This window comes from Phaethon lepturus, unplaced genomic scaffold (assembly GCF_000687285.1).
Source record: "Phaethon lepturus isolate BGI_N335 unplaced genomic scaffold, ASM68728v1 scaffold1163, whole genome shotgun sequence".
NCBI classification, from domain to species: Eukaryota; Metazoa; Chordata; class Aves; order Phaethontiformes; family Phaethontidae; genus Phaethon; species Phaethon lepturus.
The window spans coordinates 43543-68108 of record NW_010529500.1 but is presented as its reverse complement, the minus strand read 5'-3'; the positions used below and the strand labels follow the sequence as shown (position 1 = coordinate 68108).

The following is a 24566-nucleotide window of genomic DNA, read 5'->3' as shown; positions in this document are numbered from 1 at the left end:
CAGGAATGGCTACGTTTCAAATTTTTCTGGCTTTGTTTTACTGATTTTTAAATTTTATTTTATTATTTTTTTTATTGTGTGAAATTCATTCTATGAAACAATTTTGTTAATTAAATATATAACATTCAGCTAACGCTACTATCTCATGCTATATAAAATGGTATTGCATAGATGTAGCTGGGTGGACCTACCAGAGAGCCCAGAAGGACCTTGCACCTGATATCTTTTTCAATTATCCTTCTACGGTTTGATGTCTACCAAATAATTTTGCCTTTGGTAAGAGAATTTGGTGCCCAGACAACACTTACATTCTGTTAGATTTTAGCTGGTGAAGTTTTTAAAGCCTTTTTACAAATCCGTAGAACTGATTCTTATTTTCAGTGAGAATTGTGCATGCTAATTTGTTTGACTATGAGTACCGTAGTGCTATTGTCTGTTTGCTTGTATGTTAAGGTTGTTGTAGTTTAGACTAGAGTCTCAACTGCTCATCTTCTTCCCAACCTTTCCCACAGTTTGTGAGCTGATACTTTATTCCATAAACTGAGTACAGCTCCTCATTGTCTTGCCTGAAGGCTCACTTATATCCTCAGCAATTGGTCCTGATAGCAACGAAGTCCCTTGTTCATTTGTGAACAAGGCTGTGGGTCTAAAACTGCAGTAATAGCAGTGGTGAAATACTGTGAAGTGAAAAGGGAAGAATGCTGATAAAGGGAAGAGGTGAACTAATAATTCAGACAAAGTAAAGAAGACACATAGTCTATTTGATGGGGGTGGGGGAGGATGAGGAAAAAAGGCATCTGCAACCTCAAAATAGTCAAACTTTTCCAGCTACAAGATTGTTCAGGCCTCAGATTCTTGGCTTATGATCTGTACCTTTAATCTCAAGCTTCCTTTCCAGCATTTTTTGGATGCTAGAAACTCCATTACAGATTGGTAGAAAATCAGTGATAAAACTTCTGAATATCACCTTATTTTGTTACACTGCTTTCCTGGTTGCCAATTTTTATAAAATGGTTTACGACTGCAATAATCCCCTCAAAATCAGCTGTTATGGGAGATAATAGCTGGTTGTCAGAACATTAACCACCCTTGACTTCGCTTTGTGCCATTACGTAACAAAAGAATGAACTCGTGGTAAGGTTGCCAGGTGTATTAAATTATACGATGAATTATAGGGATTCTATAGTGGGGATTAGTGTCCAAAAGAGACTAGGGGAGGTTGCCAAACCCATTATCTGATAGGACTGCAGGCTGGACAAAATCCCAAGGGTGAAAGGCCAGTGCTTTATCCGTTATGTCATCCTCTAATCTGTGTCTGCACCATGCACAGTGAAGTATGTTGCAAATGAGTTACCATTGTTCTATGTTACATCCTGGAACTATGTAATAACAGGAGTGGAGACATTCGCAGTATTTGGTTACTTAGAGTTTAGTCTGATTTTGATCTTTTCTCATGGAGTTTTGCAAAATATATTAGTTGATGTACAAGAAGGCAAAGTAGTGTAGTAGCAGAAATTGTGTGAGCCTGCTTTTTCCACAGAAGCTTCAGCTGGATCCAAGAAAGTTCGTTACGTTATGGTTTCTGCTCTAATCCCTTCCCCTCCTCTCCATTCAGACAAATTAATTTTAGGCTGCTATTTTGCATTTAAGGAAGAAAAAACCTGTTCTACATTTCAGCAAATATACCAGCATTTTGAAGAATGGCAATAATAAGTATAGTTGAATAGTAGTTCATCTAGTAGTTCTTCAGTAGTTCATCTAGTCTTGGCTGTTAATATTTTGTAATGACTGATCTGGAATCCTGCATATCGTAATATCGTTAGTTTTTCAGATGAGAGCACGGAACTTGTTCCTAGGTCCAATAAATAGTATCATATTTTAATTTGAAATAATAACATTGTCATGATGGAAAACCGATGTCAGGTAATTTTAAAAAATTATGAAAGTGTGAGTTAAATTTTTCCTCTCCCTCTACACCCCGTATAGTTGAACTCATTGTACCATGGCTGGCTTTACCAGTGGAAGGGTATAAAAAGTAGAATAAATAAAATTTTCTAAAACCTAGTAAAATGCTTCTTAAAAAATAGTTCTTCAGCAAACATATATAGTATATACATAATATTTGGAGTTGCTGTATAGAGATTTTATTGGCACTCTACAGAGATATCTGAAATATTTATAACACAACCCATTTGTCTCAAAGTCATTTGTAAAGGTGGGAGAAATGTTTTATCTTGTTCTGAAAGTAAAAGTTACAGTGAAGATAACAAGTTGGTTTTTGGTAATCTCGGGGCCGGGTAAGGTGTTGGGGTTTTTTTGATTGTTTTTGGGGTTGGTTTGTTTGAGGGGGTTTTTTGGTGTGTTCCCCCCCCAAGTAATCATAACTTTTTGAAAAGGAGTCTCTGGGGTGTCATTTTCTAGGTGTGGTCTCAGCCCAAAAATTTAATATTCTCAAAATCTTTCAAAACTTCGTTTGCTGAATTAACTGTTAAACTGTGAAGAGGAGTTTAATACAATCAAGATATATACTGTTATATTACACATTGTACATTATTGTTTGCTTATTTAACATCATTAATACATGCTGCACACTGAGCAGGAAAGATAAGCTAGAAAGTATTAGATGCTTCTTAGAACTATTTTGCTTTTTTTTGGTTTTGCTGTTAAATGCCAAATATTAAATGGTTATTTAATACAAACTATTTGCTCTGCCAAATCTTTACATATAATTCTTTAGTGATAAGCTCTTGCTGTGCCAGTCGATGCTCACCTGCCTGCGAGGGAACTGATCTTGCTCAGGTGTCTGTAACCAATTCAGGATGTATAAAGCAGCTAGAACTTGTGCCCCATGTAAAAGGCCTGAGATGTCTTGTTCCTTTCAGAATAGTGTCAACCACCAAACTCCTTTAGGAAAGCAGTAAGCCTTGTGCTAATGTGTTGCACACTTTCTTATCACCTGCTGTATCCTTGCACAGCGTAAAGTAGCATAATCTCATCTTCCTCTGCTAACAAGATTCCTAATGTATTGGGTGAATTTTAATGGTGGAAAATTATTCTTCATAAGTCTTGAGTTCCATTATAATTTTCTGTAAATCAACGAAAGTTGTCAATGCATTTTCAGTTCTAGAAGAAATATCCTCGCTCAATGTCTCATGTAAAACATGTAGCTTGTTTGAATTTTCTAAAATTGACTCTCAGCAGCCCTAGACCTCAGAGGGTGGATCTAGAAATGCTCCTCGCAGGCGAGTGTGACATAGTAATGCTGTCCCCTGACCACAAGGGATTAACTGCAGCATCAATTTCCTTTTTTCCTGCACGTATTTTCTGAGATAGGTCTATACAAAGAGCTGTTGGGGATGCGGATGTTTGGGAAAGCGGGGCTCAGCTGCTTAATGATCCCCAGACAGATTAAGTGTTTTCCTTTGTGACTGTTTTTGCTTACAACATCTTGTTTTCCAGTTAAATAGACCTATTAATTATTTGGGCTTAGTTTCCATTAACTGTTCCATCAGTATTTAGGGTACAATGCACAGTGTTTTGTATATCAGTATAATAGAAAACATTGTCATAAAATTGTCTGGGTACGGTGTGCAATTGCAGGAAGGAGAGAACATGAGGAAATGTATAAATGCAAACTTTTTCAAAAGAGGTATTTGTAAGTACTACAGGAGAAAAATTAACAATGGAGAACTTTTACTGAGTAACTTAATATTCAAGGATTCAATTTTGTGAGGTAATGGATTCAATTTCATGGCTTCCTTGCACTGAGTGCAGCATAAGTTGAATCTCTCAGCACCTTATAGGGTAAAGGTCTCTAATAAGGTAGAAGATATTGCAGTAGTGCTATCTTGCCTTGTATCACAAGGCTTTGTAGACCTCATCAGTAGAATCTTGTGCGCTCATTTAAAGCATCGTCTTAATGGAATTTCCTACTAACTTACCAATATAGATAGAGCCTTGTCTCTGTTTTTCACCATGTCACAATACAAAAAGAACTAAAATTTAAAAGCTCTGAAGACATTCAGAGATAAGGAGAAGTTTCTAGAGCAATCTTGTATTTCTGCTGCTCTTTTCCCATGCCTGTTCATTGCCATGTATGTTACGCCCTTTGCAGCAACCAGATACACTGGAGTACAATTGGAATTCATGTACTATTTTTGGATTGCTTTGTGTGTGTGTGTAGATTAAAAGCTATAACGTGTCTCAGAAATTGATATATTTTACAAACTCAACATTTTTCCCTTTTCAGATTTGGAAAGGTTAGTTGTGCAAAGACCTGTGGCCTGTTCAGATTTCTTTGAATGTGAATCTTACTGATCTTGAGGAATGGATCCAGCATGACTCTCAAAAACCTTTATGACTGCATCCAGACTGTTCCTCACAGGAAAGTGTGGTGGAGTAATGCCATCTCTTTAATACAGGGGCCAACTGTAGCATTGGTTTCCCCTTTTCCCATTGGTGTCTTCTGAGATAGAGCTGTACCAAAGGATGCTGGAGAGAGAGGACTAGGAGGATGAGATTATATAAGGAGGAGTGATATTGAAGACCAATCTTGCAGTGGCAACAGGCACAGTGTAATGTTGGGACGGAAGCATTAGAAGCATAAATAAAACCCCAAGCTGTTTCTAAATTTGGAATTAACTTTAGGTTACTTACTTTTGGAGTTTGAACCTAAAGAAGACATCAGAAAATTATAAAGCAGCAGGACCCAAAGGAAGAGAAGCCAGTTATTGAGGCTTAAAGGGTGAATTGTTCATAAGTTTATCCTAGGTAACTAATTTTAAGAATATTTCCACTATAACAAAGGGTAAGAAGAAATGAAGCATAAAAAATTCATAATCAACAGGAAGAGAAGCTGGTTTGAAGAGACAAGTAATTTACAACATGAATCCAAAATAGCAAAAGCATAGACTCAGAACCTAACCCTGGCAAATTAGAATGTGATGTAATTGTCAATTCTGCCACCAAAATTTACAGCTTGTAAAGTTAAACTTTGCCTTTTTTTTTTTTTCTTTCTATTTTGTTTTTTTACCTCTTGGTAGACTTTCAAAGAATGGTGAACCTCCCTAATCCCTAATTTTCTGAGTAGAAAAATGGATCTGTCTGGATCTCATCTGCACATGACAATTTCAAAATGAACATTTTTCTTTTTGCCTTAAACTCTGTTAAGTTTCTCTGTATTCTTCCATGTGCTCTCTTAGTCATAGTCAAAAAGAGTGAACCAGAACTTTGCTTTCTGTCAGCAACAGACTTTGGGAATGTAGCTCTGGGACTGTATTTAAAGTGGCACCAGCTTTTAATGAAAATTATTTATCATTCTGCTCTTCTTCTTATCAAGGATAAACATTTCAATTATTATTTTTTTTATATACTAACCTGTGTAAATATTTAGCGCCTTTCAGATATCACCTGAATATTTTTAGGCAGAGTAGTAAAAGAAATGTCAATACAAAAATGAGTCGTCTTTTTCCTGGATGCCCATCTTCACTTTTCAGGTAACAGTATACAGTACAGGTTAAAATATGTTAAGAGAGACCAGTGATTTTTCTTTTTGAAGAGTCTATTAACCAGTGCAAAAGATCTAAATAAATGGCAGCCTTTTTCATTATTAGGTTCACAAAATTCAGGCAATTAGAAAATTGCTTTTATGAATCTTGAATTACAGCATGTAAATCAAATCTAGACCAGCTCTGGTCTCATCTGTTCCTGCCATTTTCTTAGCTGTTGATCAGATGAAATCAAAGTTCTTTGATCAGTGCACCACTGAGACTGTTGCAAAGACCAAAATGTTAAACCATTTGGGGAGGTCTTTGGATAGGGTAATACTCAAGTGGGGAATCAAGCACCTTGAACAGGATGGCCACATGCTGTCTGTATGATAAGGGTCCTTGCAACAGTGTCTTCAGCTCTATTGAGAGAGATGCTCTGAATTGTTGTTCTACTGAATCATTATTTCCAGATGGCCTGTGCTTGTATATCACTACTCCAGCACAGGATTCATTGCTATTTATTATCTTAAATTACGTACAAAACATTTCCTAACTATCTTAAATATGTTCAAAGGACTTTCCTGTGTGACTGTTACTCAAACTTTCTACTATGATACTATGCAAGTGTCTTTTCTTTATACAGTTTTGTCGGTTCTACAGCAGGAATTGTCTGAAGAAGTCTCTGGGATGGCCAGATTCTTCAACCAAGTAGCTAATTAACACTTTGAAGTATACAAAGAGTGCCTATCTGGTGGTCTAGCCATAGTATGAATTGCATGGGAAAACCTCCAGGACTGTCCCAGATTCCCACCTTGAGAGTTCCTGTAACAATTAGGCCAATTTTTTGTGCTGAGACTACTTAGGGAGTTCACGCAATCACTTAGTCTCACGTTGATCCACTGTTCCCAGTCAGTCCATTTGCCTATGTGTGCAGAGACTAGCTGGGGTGCTCCTGGACCACCATAACATGTAACTATGGGAACTTGAATTTCACCTCTATATCCCACTTATAACTTAAATTCCATAGCTCTTGCCACAGGACTATTTTTATTTCTTGCTGAGCCAGAAAGGAAAGATTGTTTTGCTGAAGGTGTCCATGAAATAGTTTGCAGCTGCAAACAGAGATCTGCACTGTCAGCTGCAAGCAGAAGTCCCATTTCCCCTCCCACACTGTATTTTAAGTTTCTGGAAATACTATTTTACCAGCTGTTTGGCATGAAGATAGGACTTCACAGTTCCAGTGTGTAGAATCTTGCAGATTGACTTGTCTTGCTTAACACAGATAGAAGGCGGCCCCTATTCTCTTTGCTATGGTGCTAGTTAAATGAAGTTTCAGAGGTGAGGACAGTTCAGGGACTGCAGATTAGCCCATGCATAATGGATGAAACTATTAAGTGGATATTTCAGATGAAGTGGTTAGCACTGAAATAGCTGTCATTTAAATCATCATTCTTAGGTTTCCTCACTAATGGTTGAGTGTTTGCATCTCTGAGATTTTATCTAAGCAGTCTGTCCAGAGTTTAAAGGTTCAAACTTCAGAATATTCTCTAGCTGTAAAAGTAAGAAACATATTAACACTACTCTCTTATTTTTCAAAATTTGAGGGGGTGGAACAAAGAATAGAGAGCCACCCACCTGTGTAATCCAAGCCATGTTCTGTGCCTAGGTGAGGCAACAAGAGTGTAAAACAAAGAGACTGGAAAACCAGAGAGAAAACATCTTAAAATAATGATAATATATGCAGTTAAATATCTACTGTTGATTTAAGTATTCTACTCAATGTAAGATTTGTGTTCAGTTTTGTCTGAACTACTGAGCTTGGTGGTTCAATGCCTTAATATTATTTAATTCTGCTGTGTACCTATGAGTAGTTACCCATACAACTTGTGAGAACTGTTGACATGTTGTGCTGCTTCTCACTAGCTCACTATGGACTAGTGGTTTGGACGAGTCCACAATCTTTCGTGTAGAAGCTGACCTTCATAAAACACACTGTTGAAATCAGTCTGTTGCTTAATATGGATATGATTCTACAGTTCAGAATTATTTGAGCTTATGCAGCAATCTTCTAGTATGAATAGTGATTGAATGCAGTGCTTTTTCATGGAGGTGATCCTTCTAGGTCAGGAATGAGACATAATAACAAGGTAATATATGGGAGGTTTCTACAGCTGCTGTTTTAAAGATAATTAAAATACATCAATCTCAAATGGTATTCTTTGCTATTCAACACCTGCTTTAGAAAAATGTAGAAAAATATGAAGTGAGAAAGTCACAAGCTCTATTAAAGATTCTAGTTCCACTGTCCTTCCAGTTTCTGTATTGTTGCTGTGAAGCTCTCACCCCATTTTTTGTCAACAATGACTTAAAAAAAAATAGTCTATGGCACATCTGTAGGAGCTCCATACTGTGCAGGAATAGCTAGTTCCAAAGATTAAAGTTTTTGCTCTTGGAGCAAGCTTTGCTTTGCATTCAGTGAATCTGACAACATCTACAATTTTCAGTTTTGTAGATAGGATGTAACAGTTCAAAACTGGTGCTTCTGCCTGACAATATTTCCTTTCTCCACAGCTAACAGTTCATGTTAAGCCTTTAAAACAGTTGATATCATATTTTACAGGTCAGACATTGAAAATATTTTGACTCCGGTATCTCTCTCAAGTCTTACAAGGTTTTCAGAATTATCCAGAACTGAAGCGTTCTCTTTCCGTCCTATGTTTTTTGCCAGAGAGGTACTTACACCCTCTGATGCAGATTCCTTCTCAGATGAAAATGGTCTCTTGATTCAGTCACAGCACTTGGATATTGAAAGGTGTTTTTCTCATTTGGCTTATACTCAGTTAGACAGAGCATGTGTAGACTATGTAAATGTTGTTACTGGAACTCCTGGGACTGGCCCATAACAATTTTGGATTTATTCAGTCTGGCTTGATTAAAATGTTCTCTTCACATGGATTCAAAAGAATTTTTAGTGTCATAACATTAAGTATTGTACCATAAGATACCGATATAGGTGTATCATTGTGTATATATAGTGGATATACTTATTAAAGCTCATAGTTTCTATTGTGTTGATTTCTTTAAGGTCCAATAGAAACGGCAGAATGAGACACACTTTACACTTCGTCATCTATTATAAATTATAGAGATTTTAATCGTATGCCTTAGTATTACATGTATTTATCAGCAGACTATACAATATTAGTGCTATATTTGGATTGAATAAAATAGACGTTTCATGCAATCATTTTGCAGAGCAGTACTGCTCTGACACACTTTCCATTCAGTTACTTCAGATATATAAAAAAGAAAATTTGGTGGTCGCTATTAACATTTTTCTACCTAACAACATTTATTTTACATGGTATCTGAGAATATAGATGGGTATTAAATCTGGTACCTGATGTCTAGTCAACATACAATGACAGTTTCAGTGGTACCTATGACGCAGTGTGTCCTGTTTTGCAGCATATATAGCCCATCACTGCATAGGTCTTGTCCACCTTCAGAAGTTTTTTTATTTTTATTAGTTTTATTTTTATGGAGATGCAGAAAACAGGTATATGACCACAGTAACTTTGTCCCTGTTTATTGGTATTATACCATAGGTGGTATCAGCACGTTACATAAAATACCTACCTAGAAGAGTAAAACTAGTATAAAAGCTATATAGATCCAAGTTTGTTTTGAAAAATTGGATTTAGAATGTAGACTCATTCAGGTACATTTCAATTCTAATCATTTATTACCTAAATCATTGCTGTGATCTCTGAAAGCAGAAAATAATATGGCAAGCATTTTTTTTGTATAATTACTTCTACAGTGAATGGTTAGGCACTCATGAGTGTTTCCCACTGAAAGCTCACAGTGAATTAAGTTTACACTGGGGGGTTCAATGAACTGATCAAATGAAGTTTTTAGAAGTAGAGCTATAATCAGAATTGTTTACCGTCAGAACTGATTTTGAGCATTTTTCTCACTATTCTGAATGGAGTATTAAACAATCTTCATCATACCTATTAATGTATCTTTAAGGTCAATGTGAAAGAAAGACTTTAGTGTATCAGTGACATTATTTTTAACTAAAATACCTTCCTGTGACCTTACATGGATATTTTCTTAGGAAGCTACTATGAATAATAAGTCATTCTAATAAGTCATTCTATGAAGTAATGAGCAGTAGAGAAATGGTATTTTTAAAGTATAGATTACCTTATATTTCATTTTATTAAAAATTTTATACTTCATGTTGACACTGGTAAACATCATTTATATAACATACACAGTGAAAAGGGCATGGAGAAAAATACAAAATACACAATTTGTTGTGATAGGGAAGGAAAACAGCACTTAATAAACTCTGATCACTCGTCTTCAGTGCTAGCTCTCTACTTTATGCTTTTAATTTTATTTTTTTCAAGTAATGCCAAACAATTAGCAGTATTTTTTGTGATGCTTAAACTATTTTCTAGCAAAACTGTGGATACCAAGTAAACTGTATGTATAAAATGTACTCAGAAAAGAGTCATTAAAATCCTTGCAACAGTATCACAGAGGCAGCCCACTCCTCATGATCATCTATGGTACCGATTTGTTGAAACTTTATTTTTTGTAGATTTAACACAGTTAGTTTGCTGCCTACACCTATTATCATGCTTACTGCATATTCTTTTAGATAAGTCTGGTCTACTTTTATTAGGAACACGGTGTAGTTTGATTCTTTATAGATTAAAGCAGACCATCAAATATAAATCTCTCAGATGCATTCAGCTATATTCAAGCATCATTTTCAGGAAGATAAATTGTGACAGGGATTTATGCTGTATTTTGAGGGTATAAATCTCACTGTACCCTTCCATGTGTGTTTGGAGAATAAAGATTTTCTTTATTTAATATTTTTGGTAGCTATCAAGAAAGCATAAAAGTACCATTCTCTTGTTTAATGCTGCGTTTTTTAGAGTCTTAGAGTAGGATTATGCATACTGTTTGATTCAAACTAATTAACACTATATAATCAGTGTGTATACTTTTTAAGCAATATAAATAATGATTGAGTTCTATGTACATTTTATGTTTGAAAGACTGGGGAAAGCTTTGTGATTGAAATCTGGTCTCTAGGCATGATAACAATGCAAAACACCATATATGCCTAGAAACAGGATCTGGCCATTAAGAAAATGGACAAAAGGGCAGTGAGGGAATATAGTATCATAACTAATAGTAAAAAGGGAAACTTTCAAAGACGTTTTAAAACTTCTTCTGGGAAAACAAAACAAACTATGGGAACTTAATATAAGGTTGATATAGCCTACAAATAACTTTTAAAGTCCTAATTGAAAAAACTATAAGAAATTTAATTCTTGGTTATTTTTTTAATTGCAAATTAATTAAATTAGAGGTCTGCATAGATTTCTCACATCATGACATTTCTTACTGTGTAATTAGCTTTCTGTATAATTTAAGCATGTCTATTTTGTGAATGTGAGACCTAATTAGCTAATGAATAAAATGTTCTGGAGCATATTTTGTTGTGTACAGATTTTTAGTGATGATAACAGAGTTTCTGTAAAAAAGTTTGGATAACAATGATTCTATTTAATATACTGATAAAAAGATAAAAGGATCTGATGTGGGTTTAGTTGCAATTTTTAGTGTTACAATATGCAGTTCATAGTTTTCTTTCTTCTCATACATAATGATAGCACCATGTTTGCTGCTACAAATTGCCAATTTCCAGTCCTAACCTAGTCTATTTATCTTCAAAACTCACAAAATGTAGAACAAGTTATTTAATTAGAAAATCAGTCATATTTCTACTCTCTTGTGTAAAAATATTGCTAATTTCACGGAATCATTTAGATTGCAAGGGACCTCTGAAGATCATCTTGTCCAACCCCCTGCTCAGAGCAGGTGAAGTTAGACCAGGCTGCTCAGGAACTTGTCTGGTCAGATTTTGAATTATCTCCCAGGATGCAGGTTCTGCAGCATCTCTGGGCAATGTTTTCTCATATTTTATTACCCTCATGATAAAAATGTTTTTCCCCTTATATCAAATCAGAATTGTTTTGGACCTTCTTCTGACTTTCGTCTCTTGCTGTGTTGTCCTCTTAGTCACACCTTCAAGAGGAGTCTGTCTTTTCCAGTATTTTCCAGTATATTCCCCCATTCTTGTATGGGGGAATCCAAAACTGAGCTCAGTACTGCAGATAGGGTCTTACAATGGAATAGAGGGAAATGATTGCCTTTTATTTGTCTTGCTAATATGCCCCAGTATGCACTTGGCCTCTCTTGCCTGGACAAATCATTAGGGAATGCGAAAATGGTCATGGAAGTTTAGGCACATGGAATGAGAGGTATAAGCCATAGCATGGCAGGGGCTGTAGAATATGAGCTTTAGCTGTAGCTGTCAGGTGCTATTCCCAGTTCTCTTGCTGGAAGCTTAGTTGGAACAAGTGAGGCTCACTATGCTCCATCTTACCCAGCTGTATCAGATGGTAGATGAAGAAGGTATGGAACTGTGTGGGATTTATAGATGGAATACGCTGGGACCCAGGACGATGATTTCTTTGCTCCGTGCACACACGGGTGGTTACAGACCCAACCTGAACAGAGGGGCTGCGAGTGCCACGCAAACTTGTATTAGTGAGGTAGAGGGAAGCTCTGGACAACATGTTCCTCTCCCATTCCCTATTTATCTAGCTCAGACCCGCTCATTTGTCTTTGCTGTAATTTCCTATGTATGAAGTAAGGTTGAGTGCAGGAGGTGTGAGGTAAAAAATGCTGTCATCAGTCTACTGTGAGGACAAATTTGCAGCTGTTTTTCAAGGCTTGTAAAATAATGCAACCCTGAACTATTTGATGAGAAAGAACTGAGAAAATGGTATAATAAAGAGAAATATTTCACTGGGAACTTTTGTTCACTTTCTAAATGGCAGGTGTCTGAAGCTGCTCAAAACTGCAGTTTTGGATGTAAGTGTTACAACATTTAACTGTGGAGTCCAGAAAAACAAGTGTTATCACCTAGCGTCTATCAAGGCCTGCCCTGCATTCAACATTTCCCAAATATGCATTTTTTGCCAAGAATTTTTTTCTGGGCAGAATTTTAAGGAAAGCGGCAATTTTCTAGGATTTCTGGATGAAGGTCTCTGTGCGTATGTCTGTGTGCACATGCATAGACCAGCTGCACAGCTTTTTGCACAGATATTTATGTCTGGGAAATGTGGCAACCCTGCACATGATTCTGCTGTTTATCACTTGATAGCACAAGTGCCACCTGTGGGTACCTGTCTCTAAGTTGACAAACTTACTGTGTCATACAACCCTTGAAGAAGGAGGAAAATTTGCTTGCCTGGTGTTTCAGATCCTTTAGCTACAGAAATATTTGCTAATTAAGTGCCTCTTCCTCCACACCATAGTAATTTTCTGAATTCGTAAGTGCAGAACAGATTTGTCTGAAACATGCAGTTTTGCCTTGTAGCCCCATGGGTTTAGTTTATTTTCACACTTTAATCATTTAACCCCAACTTTAGTTAAATGTCAGATATTGGAAACATCCAAAGAGATCAGCCATTTTGTTACACAGAACAAAAGCCACATTTTGTCATGAAGACATTACTGGGACAGATGTTTTTTCTTTTAACCTACTGTGCTGTTTAACCAGTAATACTTCCTTTAAAAGGGTCTATCCATATGAATTACTTATGTGTATCTGAAGTTCCACTGTGTAAGTTTTACATGCAGTATTAATTGACTTGATTCTTTGCATTGTACTTTCAGGTTCGTATTTTTACCTATCTGATTGGAAGAGAAGCTGCTTTTGCTGATAACCTGAAGTGGATGGCCTGCGCTAACAAAGGTTAGTTAACCTTTAACTGTGAAAGTATTGTTTTCAAAACCCTATTACTTGAGCCTTCCTGCATACCTGACCCTTCTACAGATATGGTGTCACTGACAGCTAATCAGAGAGGATGTGTTGCCTTCTTCCAGGAAAGGAAAAGGCTTGTTTATCTTGTAGCATACAATTTAGAAAGCAAAAAACCAATTTGAAATTTATTTTTTCCTTAAAATATGTATGAAGCTTTTAAACTATGTGATCTTAAATTTTTTGTTCAGAGAATAAAATTTAAAACAAAATTCAGAGAACAAAATTTAATTTTGAAGCATTTGTTGTATTATAGCTGTTATTACTCAGTCAGAGTTTGTTTGGTTCCTAAGAACATAGGGTACAAGTCCTGTTGAGTTAGGCATGGTATGTAAAACACCAGACATCCTGTCCCTTGAGGAACTGATGGTGTAATTGAAAAAACAGTTTTATATCCTTTAAGGAAGGAACATTAAAACATGTAAGATGCTGAGATGCTACAGTAAAAGGATTGACTAATATAAGTAAGAATGATTCAGAAAAAAGCCAAAACCCCTAATTAATCTTCAGGTTTTCCTTTCCTCTTAGAAAAAAAAAAAATTCTTTTTTTCCTTTGTGCCACATTACATTATGATGAATTGCATCAGGTGCTATCCATTTAGTCATTATTTCTTTAACTACTGTTATGTCCAGCTGATGGAAATTACTCAGTTTGAAGTCTTGTCTTAATCAGCTAATATTACACCATAATTTAGTTCAAATAATAGTATAAGAATCCTTTGAAGCATCTTTTTGAAGACAATTTAATCAAAATCTTTTAGCTTTTTAGCCCAGCCCTACAGATTCATAAAGATCTAAGTACAGCAACTCAGAAATTAGGACCAGGCAATAGAGGCTGCCTTAGCAGATCATCTGGTCCATGTCTCCTTTATTCCCAGAGGGGGAAAACTGGTCACCTTTGTCATTCTTCAGGACTACTTTGTTCTTTTCAGAGCCATGTTGCTTTGAGTCAGAATCTTCCTCGTATAAATCAACTAAACAGTTTAATGACTGTTTCTTCTAGAATTTTTTTTTTCTCTAAGTTTAGTGGTTACAATACCTGCTCTCTGATAGCTTACAATGGAAAAATCTTCTACCTCTAATCAGTAATTAAATACTTTTTTAATAGGTTTGAAAATCACAATTGGAAACAGCATAACTCATTATGTCAGTATGGAATTTAGATCTCTCTTACAGTTTTCAGCTACAGCTCATCTATTTTCTTTTAGTGAAATGAAGGATTACAGCACAGTTGAGGAGTATAGTAAAGCTGGTCTGAATGGCTGGACTGCAGTTTACTACTTGCATGGGTGGGCCAAAGTACGTTGTTGTCACTGAGGGTCAATGACCCTAAAATCAATTTTCCTTGAAGTGATTTTCCCCTTGGAAGCACAACATAGATGAAGGCTTTTTGCAGGGTTTCCAGCTGACCGGACTGTGGGCAGCAGTCCTTTCCTTCAAAATGGATCACAGGGGAAATTCATACCACCTTGCAAAACTTCTTTAGCTTCTGGATTCTGATGGTGAAACCTTGAAAAACCCCAAAGATGTTTTTGTGATACATTTTTATGTATAAGTAGGGCATATCTAGAGGGAGTTTGCTTAATGAAGCAAAACACCAAACCATTTTAAATACATTAAAACATTCAAGAACCGCAAAGTCCCTCTAGAGTGGTTTGTGAAATTTGCAGTGATTTACTCTTCTGTATCATAAGCGAGTGCACATAAAGAAAAAGAATCAAGGTCTACTAAGATCCTCAAGTGAACAAAGGTAAAAGTTTCCTCGTGCTTAGTGTGCATGTGCCAGATTTTAAAGTAAGAATGCAGTAGCTTTCCCTCAGCAGTCACTTCCGGCAGAACGATGTAAAAATACAGATGGGAGTTAATGCATTACTTAAAAACCAGACACGATTATGCATTTTTTTCCCAGCAAAATTCTCTATTGCATTAGTAATTTGACAACCTCTGTTTTAATTACTTTTTTTTTTTTTTAACGTTTTATTACGGATCATCACTGTGGTTAGCATATTGTAAGGTGGACAAAGGAGAGGAGTCATCAGTACAAAGGAGCAGAGGCTGAGAAAGCAACGTAGAGAAAGCAGCTTTGCATATTGGAGGTCTGATAGCGGCTCTCTAACTGCCAGCAGAGGACGGATCAGCCCAGAGGCAACTTGTGCCCCAGCTGCAGCAGTTCAGAGACTATTGTGTTAGCAGGGGAGAGCTGCGTACAGGAAGCCCCAGTCACATCCATTCCCGTTATTAGCATGACCCCGGCAGCTCGTGCACTGTGGGCTCCTTGGGGCGGTGGCAGGCAGCCAGTTACAGACACTGTTCACCTGCTTGAGAGGCCTCTTAGGTAGGGGAGCAGGGGGGTATTCTCCATGGGAGTCTTACAGCTGCAGTGGAACAATGAATTCCCTCCTTAGTCCCTACCCAAAGAGGATTTTTAAATTCTGATGCTTTATTAGTTGCAAGAATATTGCATGTATTTTGCACAGTGTCCAGAAAACAAGAAGTACTGCATTCTGTGTAAAAATCCATTGGAGGGGTTTTGAAAAGTTATCTGGCTAATGCTGCATGTTTTAGACAAAAACAAGCCGTCCAAAAACATTGCAAGGGCGGCGTAATAGGGCAAGACAGCCCACTTGCAGATCTGTCTTTAACCACATTATTATACATATCTCATGCTTGTCATTACCAAATCTTACCCATTTCCTTCATGACTTTTGTCCTGCTGGGGAGGGGAAAAAAACCCAGGCCCTCTCAGGTGGCATAATTCACACACCAGGGAGCTGAGAAGCAGGTGCTAGAATGCAAAAATTTAAGCGTGAGTTTGCTGCTAGTGCTTACATGGCCTCAGCAGCTGTACTCCAGAACTTCAGAGCATGTCTTTATCTGATGAGTAATCCTTGGTATAGAAAGAGTAAGGTTTTTGAATCCACGGGGCACCTGTAATCTCTCGATAAGGGAGATAAATTTAGCAGTGCAGGAAGCTAATTCTTGTGGGGTTTCACATTTGTTATATGTAGCTACAAACACACGAATCATCAAAAAGTCTAGATGTACAGTGCAAATGAACTAAGAGAATGTTAGATGATGCTGTCCCTAGCTGTAACGTAGGAACTTTTGGTACAGTTTTCCCCTTAGAAGAAGATCTAAAAATAAATGTTAGAACATTTATCTAACAGCATCAAAAATATGGGAAACATAATTCATGTAGCTTTTGCAATTACTTTCACTTTGTTGTAAAGGCAGCTAAAACTTAAGGAAATTGTAGAAACAAAGTAAATAGATGAACCATAAATTCACAGACGATAGGTAATTGTTCATATTACATGAGTTATGGAAACTGTAAAATCATTGTAGATTTTTCTAATGTGAGCTACAAAAGCACAAACCATATTTATATAAAAACAGACAAAATCTTCAATGCAGGAAAGGAGCTCTTCCCAGAAATTACAAATGAAACTCACCCTTGAGATCACATTATAAAAAAACCTGGAGAGAATCCATATGGTTGTGTCTTATGACACCATCTGCATCTAAGTCTTGTTGTTTACATATCTTTAGCAGCAGTTTTTACATTTCACTAAACTCAGTTATTTGAAGCAACCTGATGAAAAGGAATGAATTCCCTAACACACTCTTCCTTTCAACTTTTCATCTGTTGCAGCCTGATATATGAATAAATCTGTGCAACACAGATATCATGAAAAAAATAGGATTTTTTTCACACTAATCCCTTTTTCACCCACTTGTTAACCTTGATTTGTTTAGCTGTCATACTCATTGGGCCAGGAACACTCCGTAGCCAGCCTGCACCTATGTGCATGCCAGTGTACATGCGCTGATTTACCATCTGGCTGCTTCCAGATCGGATGCTCAATGTCACTTCTTTTAATCTTGGGGTAGTCACAAATTTTCAGTTGTCTTTGAGACCTTTATTTCTCTGCTAAGTTTACATGAAATTGATTCAGACTTGCTCACTATCTCTTTTAGTTTTAGGAAATTAGGCTAAAAACTGTTTTCTATATTGTGCAGTTTAGAGATATGGTTTGCAAATACTACAACAAGAAATAAATATTTTGTAGCACGCTGCCTGGAGAGTTCTGTGTAAGTTGCGAAATGACAGCATGCATTTTCAGAAATACTACAAAGAGAAATACCTAATGTAATACACATCCGTATGAAGAACAGTTACAAATAAATGCTCAGGTAGGTGCCTCTGCTCATGTCGGCTGTACCTGGTCCAGATGGATCTTTTCTAAATGAAGGAAAAGAAGAAAAGAAAAGAGAGAAAAAAAAAATCAAAAAACCACACCCAAACACCCCGGCATTAGCATGTCTTGTAACATGTATAAACCTGTATGGCACAACATGGAAGTGTTTCAGATTGGGTTCTGTTTTCTGTTTCTTTTTTTGTTTGTTTGTTTTTCCTTTTTGTTTGAGTAACTTGAAAAACTGACATAAAAACATTTCAGGAGGCAATCAGAATGCATGTTCATTTTGCACCTTTATCTCAAAGGTATTTTGTAGGCTGTGATTAAAGAATTTTCCAGGCGTCGACATCCAGGAGCTTCTTAAATAAGTCTTTAAGGTTTTGATTTTAATGAAGTATGACATTAAAAAGTGTTAATGTTGTGATGTCAACCTTTGTATGGGTAGTAAGATACTGCTTGATTAAAAAAGACCTCTCCATCACCTTAGATACAATACAAAATTTTTTTCAAGTAGTTAATCTAGTCTGACTTTTCAGGCATTATTTAATATGCTCATACACATATATTGTTGAAGTGCAGGTGTTTTCCTGTTGTTCACTGTACAATTCTCAGTGCAAGCATATCTCTGCTCTTAATTGTAATTTTGCACACTGTTGTAAAAGAAGTGCAAATACTGGCATAACATCCACTGAAAAGTACATGAGCTCAACACAACAGATAGTATTGGAGTAGTGATGTAAGGTTCCACAGAAAACACTGAACCAAAACAGTGACAAAGTCTGCTTTTTAAGGACAACTGTGAAAACTTGTTCATGGGGACAACTGGAAGTATCTGTTCGGTAAAAGCACAAAAGGAGAGATGAACGTCCATGGAGGTCCCCTGCTTTAAAACTCCTACAGAAAAACGTGCAGAGTTTGTGTGTTCTTTCCTTTTAGTGTCTTAGTCCTTACTTATAGCCATTGTACACTAGTCTAAGATGGAGGAAGAAAGGCAAAAGGCTGATTAGTCTATTTGTGCTTCTGTTTAATTTTTCTGAATTTCTGAGCGGCCTGTGCTTTTGAGTATGTAACTTGAAACGTGTGAACAGTGCTGAATATGGCCTCTAAATTATGGTTCTCTTTTAAGCTTTCTGAAATAAGACATATCAATATTCAGGCACTCTGAACTGCTTTAGGAAAATGTAGGTCATTACCTGCAAAATGAGTGATCCACACAGTTCTGAAGTATTTTCAATCCTTGATTAAAAGCATTATAAACCACATTGTGTATACTTACATGATGCATGCATATATATAATTTATGTGAATAGCTCATATTGGCAAATAATCATATTTTGACTATGTATTCACATTTACAACAAATTAAAAGGACCAGATAGTGAAATCTCCCTCATTATGCACGAGGGAGAAACCCGTACTTTGACTTTGGAGACTCAGCAGTCCCAAAATTGGAGCAGGCAGCATTTCAGAAAGAGTAATGTACACGTTGTTTTCTCCAGTAAGTGTTCAAAGCCAATAATTCATTAAAGTACACTATAATTTTCTTTTTTTTTCCACCATATACATAGAATTCTGCTTTCTCAAGTACATGTTTCCTAATCAAATTTGTGTCAATCATTTTATTCTATGGCTGAAAAAGCTTTCAGAACTTTAGATGAAAAAATAGCCCTGTTTTGAAACAACAGTTAAACCTTGATAGTATATGACGTAGTCAGTTAACGTCCTTACACAATACTGGACTTCATAGAAAAAAATAAAATATCAAATAAATCAAATTCCTTAAGCAGATTATTGAATATTTGAACAGTATGAATACTATACTAGGGATATTTGAGATCATAGTATAATGAAATTAATTTTTGCAAAAAACTACCCCACCACCTCTGCTTTTTCATATTAAGTTGAAAACACGCATTAAGCTGCTACGACTCGTTTCATTTTATAGATTTCTGCTATAAAGTCTGTTCTTACACCGTGTTTTAATTCATACATAGATGAAAGGTATGTAGAAACATCAATTATGTACTGCATGAATCATTGGCAGGTGTATTGAATCAGAACATTCTAACGTTCAGACCATAGAGCACCCTTGCAATCTTGCCAAAATTGGCCCTGTCTGCAATGAACACAGCTCAAATGTTCTTCACAGCTCCCATGTTTTCTCCTGAAGTTTAGTATTCCAGCTCTTCAGAAGATGTGATCTTGTCAAAAGACTAAAATTGTAGCAAGGCCTCTTTCATGAAAATTCCGTATTGTTTTTTTCTCCTTAAAGAAAAGGAAAGTGTATAGAGGGGCAGTGATGCATTTAAATAAGGCCTTGAAGTTTGTTAGTCCTTTGTCACCCTTGCATGATGTGGGCTCCATATGCCAAGTTTGTGATGTACAAAGATGCTTGACATCTAGGCACTGAAAAGGAAGTGGTGACAGTTCAAACAGCGGTGGCCTCTGCCGTTCTCAGTGCTGTCAGGTTGTAGGAGATGTTTTAAAGGATTAACAAAGCTGTGATAACTAAGCCAAGCAATTGTAGTTGTAGTCTACATTTTCTGTGACCTGCCATTTGTAAATAACATGTGACTAAACATCAGATAATAGTAATATTATATAAGGATGAGCATTTTACAACATATGCAACTACAGTTTTGTGACTGTAGTTCTAATGTGTAATGTTTCTTGAAATTGGACAAACTGGATGAGATGATGTTGGACAAAGTTAATACCAGTTATAACTTTTAAAGTATGTAGCATTTTTTAAAAAAACCCAAACTACTTTACCATCAAACAACAAATGTTTTCTGGAAATAGAGAGTTTAGGACAGGCAGTGCAGTGGCTCATAGCAATATTCAGAACCCAGTCCTTCAAGATTAGACGCAGGTTTCACAGACTCCTGCTTTCACCAATTATTACTGTTTGAGGCTGCTTCTTATGAAACATTCCTTTTTGCATTTCTCCTTTGGGAATAAACAAGCAGAAAACATGACAGATATAAACCACATCATATTCCTTGTTGCAATCTTCCTTCATCTGTTCTGTCTGGTTTATAACTTGGAATTGTGTGTTTTCACAGGGTTTTTTACTCAGATCTCTACCTTAGCTGATGTTCAAGAGAATGTCATGGAATATCTCCATGTTCTTAGCCGACCAAAGGTTATTGATCAAGAGCATGACGTAGTATGGACTGAAGCATATATTGACAGCACTGTAAGTCTGCATGGTAAAGCATTTAATATAGGCTTACTGTATATAATGAGGAATTGGGAGCAAAACTGTTGTGGTAGAAACAGTAGTTGTGCATCTGATTTCTGTTTCTAGAATGTGCCAATTCAGTGTAAGAATCAGTACTTGATATTGTTATGTTAAAAGTAAATAACTCAAGATTACTGAACTTTAGCTGAAAAAGACTTACTGAACTTTATTCACATTTCTACATTTTAAATTACATAGAAAATAATGAAACAGACATGAGTAACAGCATAATTTTAAAATTTATTACCTCGAAATGTACATATCTTTTGTTAATCAAAAATGGGCATTGAACAGAAAATGATTAGATTGAGTAACCATTTTTTTCCTGTATGTTTTAAAACATGTCAATTAATATGTCAGTATAAAAGCATAGACTGACAAGAATCAATATTTTTAGTATATAAAGGTGGGTCAACATTTAGGGGACAACTGTGATGTCTTGGGGAAGAATAATAAGAAGATTCTGCCTTTTAAAGTGGGTTGAATGGGTGATATGCTAAAAAAGTTGTCATAAATATCCAAATTTAATTTGAAATGTTAGAGTTGAAGCAGAACTTTGTTATGCAGTGACTGAGCACTCATGATACTTCTGTATCATTTGTGGTAAATCATCAGATTTGCAGATACAGGTTGCTCATTTTCATGGGTTGGTCTGAAATGGCTTTTCTTACTATGTTTCTTTTGAGCCAATTAAAATATTTTGGTTTGTATATAAACTATAGAACAAGAGTTTGTAGCAAATATCTGCCATTTAGTACAAGTGATGCCAAGTACTCAATACAATGAACAGAAGATCACAGATGACTAGTGGCAAAGCTGTTTCTTTCTTTTTGTTTTAAGTTTTTACTTTCATGAAGGTGGAGCAAGGTGGGAGAATCTCATCAGCTTCACTTTGATATTTGTGGAGTTTTTTTGTTTGTTTTGTTTTGAGTCTGTAATGATTCTAGAAGTTTTAGTTTTAAATCAATACAAAAATATTCTAGGGAAAAAAAAAACACCCTGGGAATAGAGCTTTGATTCATTTTCACATTTGCTTATGTTTTTCTATTCTTAAGTTGTGACCATGGGTAATGTAAAATAAATACTAAAACTGCAGTTATGAAGGAGAAACAAAAAGTTGCCTGGAAATACTGCTTTGGAGGGAATTTGCTTATCTCTATTTCCTTTTTTAAAACAACATACTAATCCAGTCTCCCCTTTGTTCTCTTTCTTTTATTGAAACATAAGGATGAGACTAACAGAAACTACCTGTTATTGCTGTCCCTTCAGGGCATTCCATGAAATGGGGAGATGCCTAGGAAAACTTAGTTCTTATTCTCCTCTTGGTTTTATTTGCGTGAAGCAATCAGTGTGTGTATATGTTGAAGGGATTTGCTAGAGAGTGTAGCAGGAAGTAACTGGTGTTTTAGTGCAACTCTCCTCCTTGTCCTTTGCCTATAAATCTTGCATTAAAAGTGTTGCAAACAAAATCTTCCTCCTTTCTCAAGACCAAGTCCTCCCCTTTACCTACCAATAAAGTACAAAATGCTGTTTCAGAATTAATTTTACACTTTTCTCTTTTTCATCTGTTAATCTGTATTTTTTTGATCATTGCAGGGAGAAAAATACTCAGAAAAGTTAGTCTAACTTTCAGTGATTCTCCTGTAGGTTATGGAAAGGCTAAAGAAAGTTAACAACTTAATGTTGTGTGAAATACTAAGTGAATACAGCAGGGGTGAGTAATGCAAGCGAATTTAAGAACACTAGAGGGAGCGTAGAGAAGGAATCTTGAGAAAACAGGAAAATAAAAAACAATGGAACTATTACATTCTTGAATAAAGGAACTGTTTAAATCCAAACAAAATCTGTTTTACTGCAATCAAAATTAAATACTTCCAGGTTCTTGTCGTCTTTTCTCACTCTCTTGACTAGAGCTAATTAATGTCATTATACACGCACACTTATCTATCTATCTGTATATACATGCACTCATATACATACTTACATGCACACACATATTTTTAAGTGTCTGAAAACTCCACTCGGGACTCTAATAGGTTGGATGCTATAAGAAAAGCTTTAAAAATAGAATACAGTGATCTGCTTAGTTGTGAACTACCTTTCTCTTCCATCCTCCTCCCCTCAAAAAAACTCATAGACAAAGGAACAGGCTAAATTAGGGTAGTCATATGCAAAACTCTGGAAACAGCAATGAAGGGAACTTTCTAACAAACCACATGTGCTTCTGCCTCAGCTAAAGCTGCCAGAGTGCTATTTTGAGAAGAAGATTCCCTGGCCATCTCTAGTGTCTTGGCATTGGAAATGTCATCTAAATAATCTTCTCTGTCCCATAACTTGTTTATTTTCACAGACAGTTTGTGTCCCAGCTCCTCCGTGGCTGCTGCTTGGACCTTGCCAGGTTAGAAATAGGAGTGTATTACCAGACAGCTTAACAGTTCTTATCATCCAGCTGTGTCAAAACAGCCATGGCTAGATTCTCAGGGCTATATACGTGGTTGTAATCAGTGTCACTGTGCCCTAACATCATGCAGTATACTTCCCCATTCCCTTCTCACCAAATATCAGAGCTAGTTGGCCAGCTGTGCTGTTTGAGCAGGCAGTGTTAGGCTGGAACATACTAGGATCCAAACAGAAAGAAGCTGGGCAGGAATAGTCTTAGGATACAAAACGTTTGCTCTAGGGCCCCAGCTTGTTCTCATCCAATGTTTGTCCAAGACAAAGTCATCTGTGAAAGCCAGAAGTTAGGTCATTTAAGTGTTTGATACCATTTAGGAATATTCCCAGAAGAATTTTGCTACTAAAACAAGGTATCTAATTCCTGCATCTGTTCACCTTTCCTGTAAGAGGATGTCTGCAAAATGTTCATACAGCTGCTTCTTCAGCCTAGCTTTGACACTCTGAGGTGCTTCACTTACCGTTAGAAAAAACTACGGCATTTATAGAATTGGAAATCCCTGGCAAGATATCATATGCAGAAAATGTAACATGAAGGAACCCGTGTGTATATCAGGTCTGTGTTGCCTTTGACACCAGACCTCTGATAGCTGAAGGGATTATGAAGCAACTGAGACTAGGCCTCGCTGGGTGACTCCTTGCTTCCCAGGCAGATGAACTGTCTTCCTTCTTTTCAGTCCTTAGAATTGGTTTTCTTCCCAGTGTTTCCTGCCTCTTTGAAGAGGTAACCAGCCAGCTCCTAGGGTCAGTTTTAGTTACCCTCCATCAGAAAATTCTTTGTGTTTCTTCCCTTAAACCAAGGATTTCATGTTGGAAACATTATTATCAGTGAATCTAAGCCTCATTTCTTTCAAAAAAAGGTCTTTTGACATAGGAGTGATGCAAGAGATCCTCAGAGAGACTTAACAGATACTGAAATCATTTGAATTTAGGTCTCTGGAGAACTGGGCTGATTCTTCATTGTACTTGGTTTAGTCATTCACTTGAGAAATAGCCTCTATAGGCTTATCTTGGGCTAAATCTAAAGCCAGCTTCACAATAGTTGGAGTGCTAGTCCTGTAATAGAGTAGTAGCTTAAGTGCTGCCAATGTCTTCAGGCTAAAATGTTGGGATTGAAGTATGTGATGCCAGCCAGTGTCTAGTCCTCTGGTTCAGAGTCCTCTGACCACAAATTCCATACTTTTCCCTAGGCTTGGTCTCTTTTCTGTTTGTACTTCTCTAGTCAGGAGTTTGATATGCACTAGAAGAGAGTAAGCTTT

The 24566-nt window shown here is 36.5% G+C and overlaps 1 protein-coding gene across 1 annotated transcript in view; it reads left to right on the top strand.

Annotated features, from left to right (window-relative positions):
- Nucleotides 1–24566, top strand: part of LOC104618370 (voltage-dependent calcium channel subunit alpha-2/delta-3) — a gene marked incomplete at its 3' end in the record, with an annotated part of 208157 nt that overhangs the window by 144207 nt on the left and 39384 nt on the right. The window contains exons 10-11 of the mRNA XM_010283944.1: nucleotides 13266–13344; nucleotides 20675–20808. Of these exons, the coding sequence (XP_010282246.1) occupies nucleotides 13266–13344; nucleotides 20675–20808 (213 nt within the window). The remainder of the gene's footprint in view (nucleotides 1–13265; nucleotides 13345–20674; nucleotides 20809–24566) is intronic.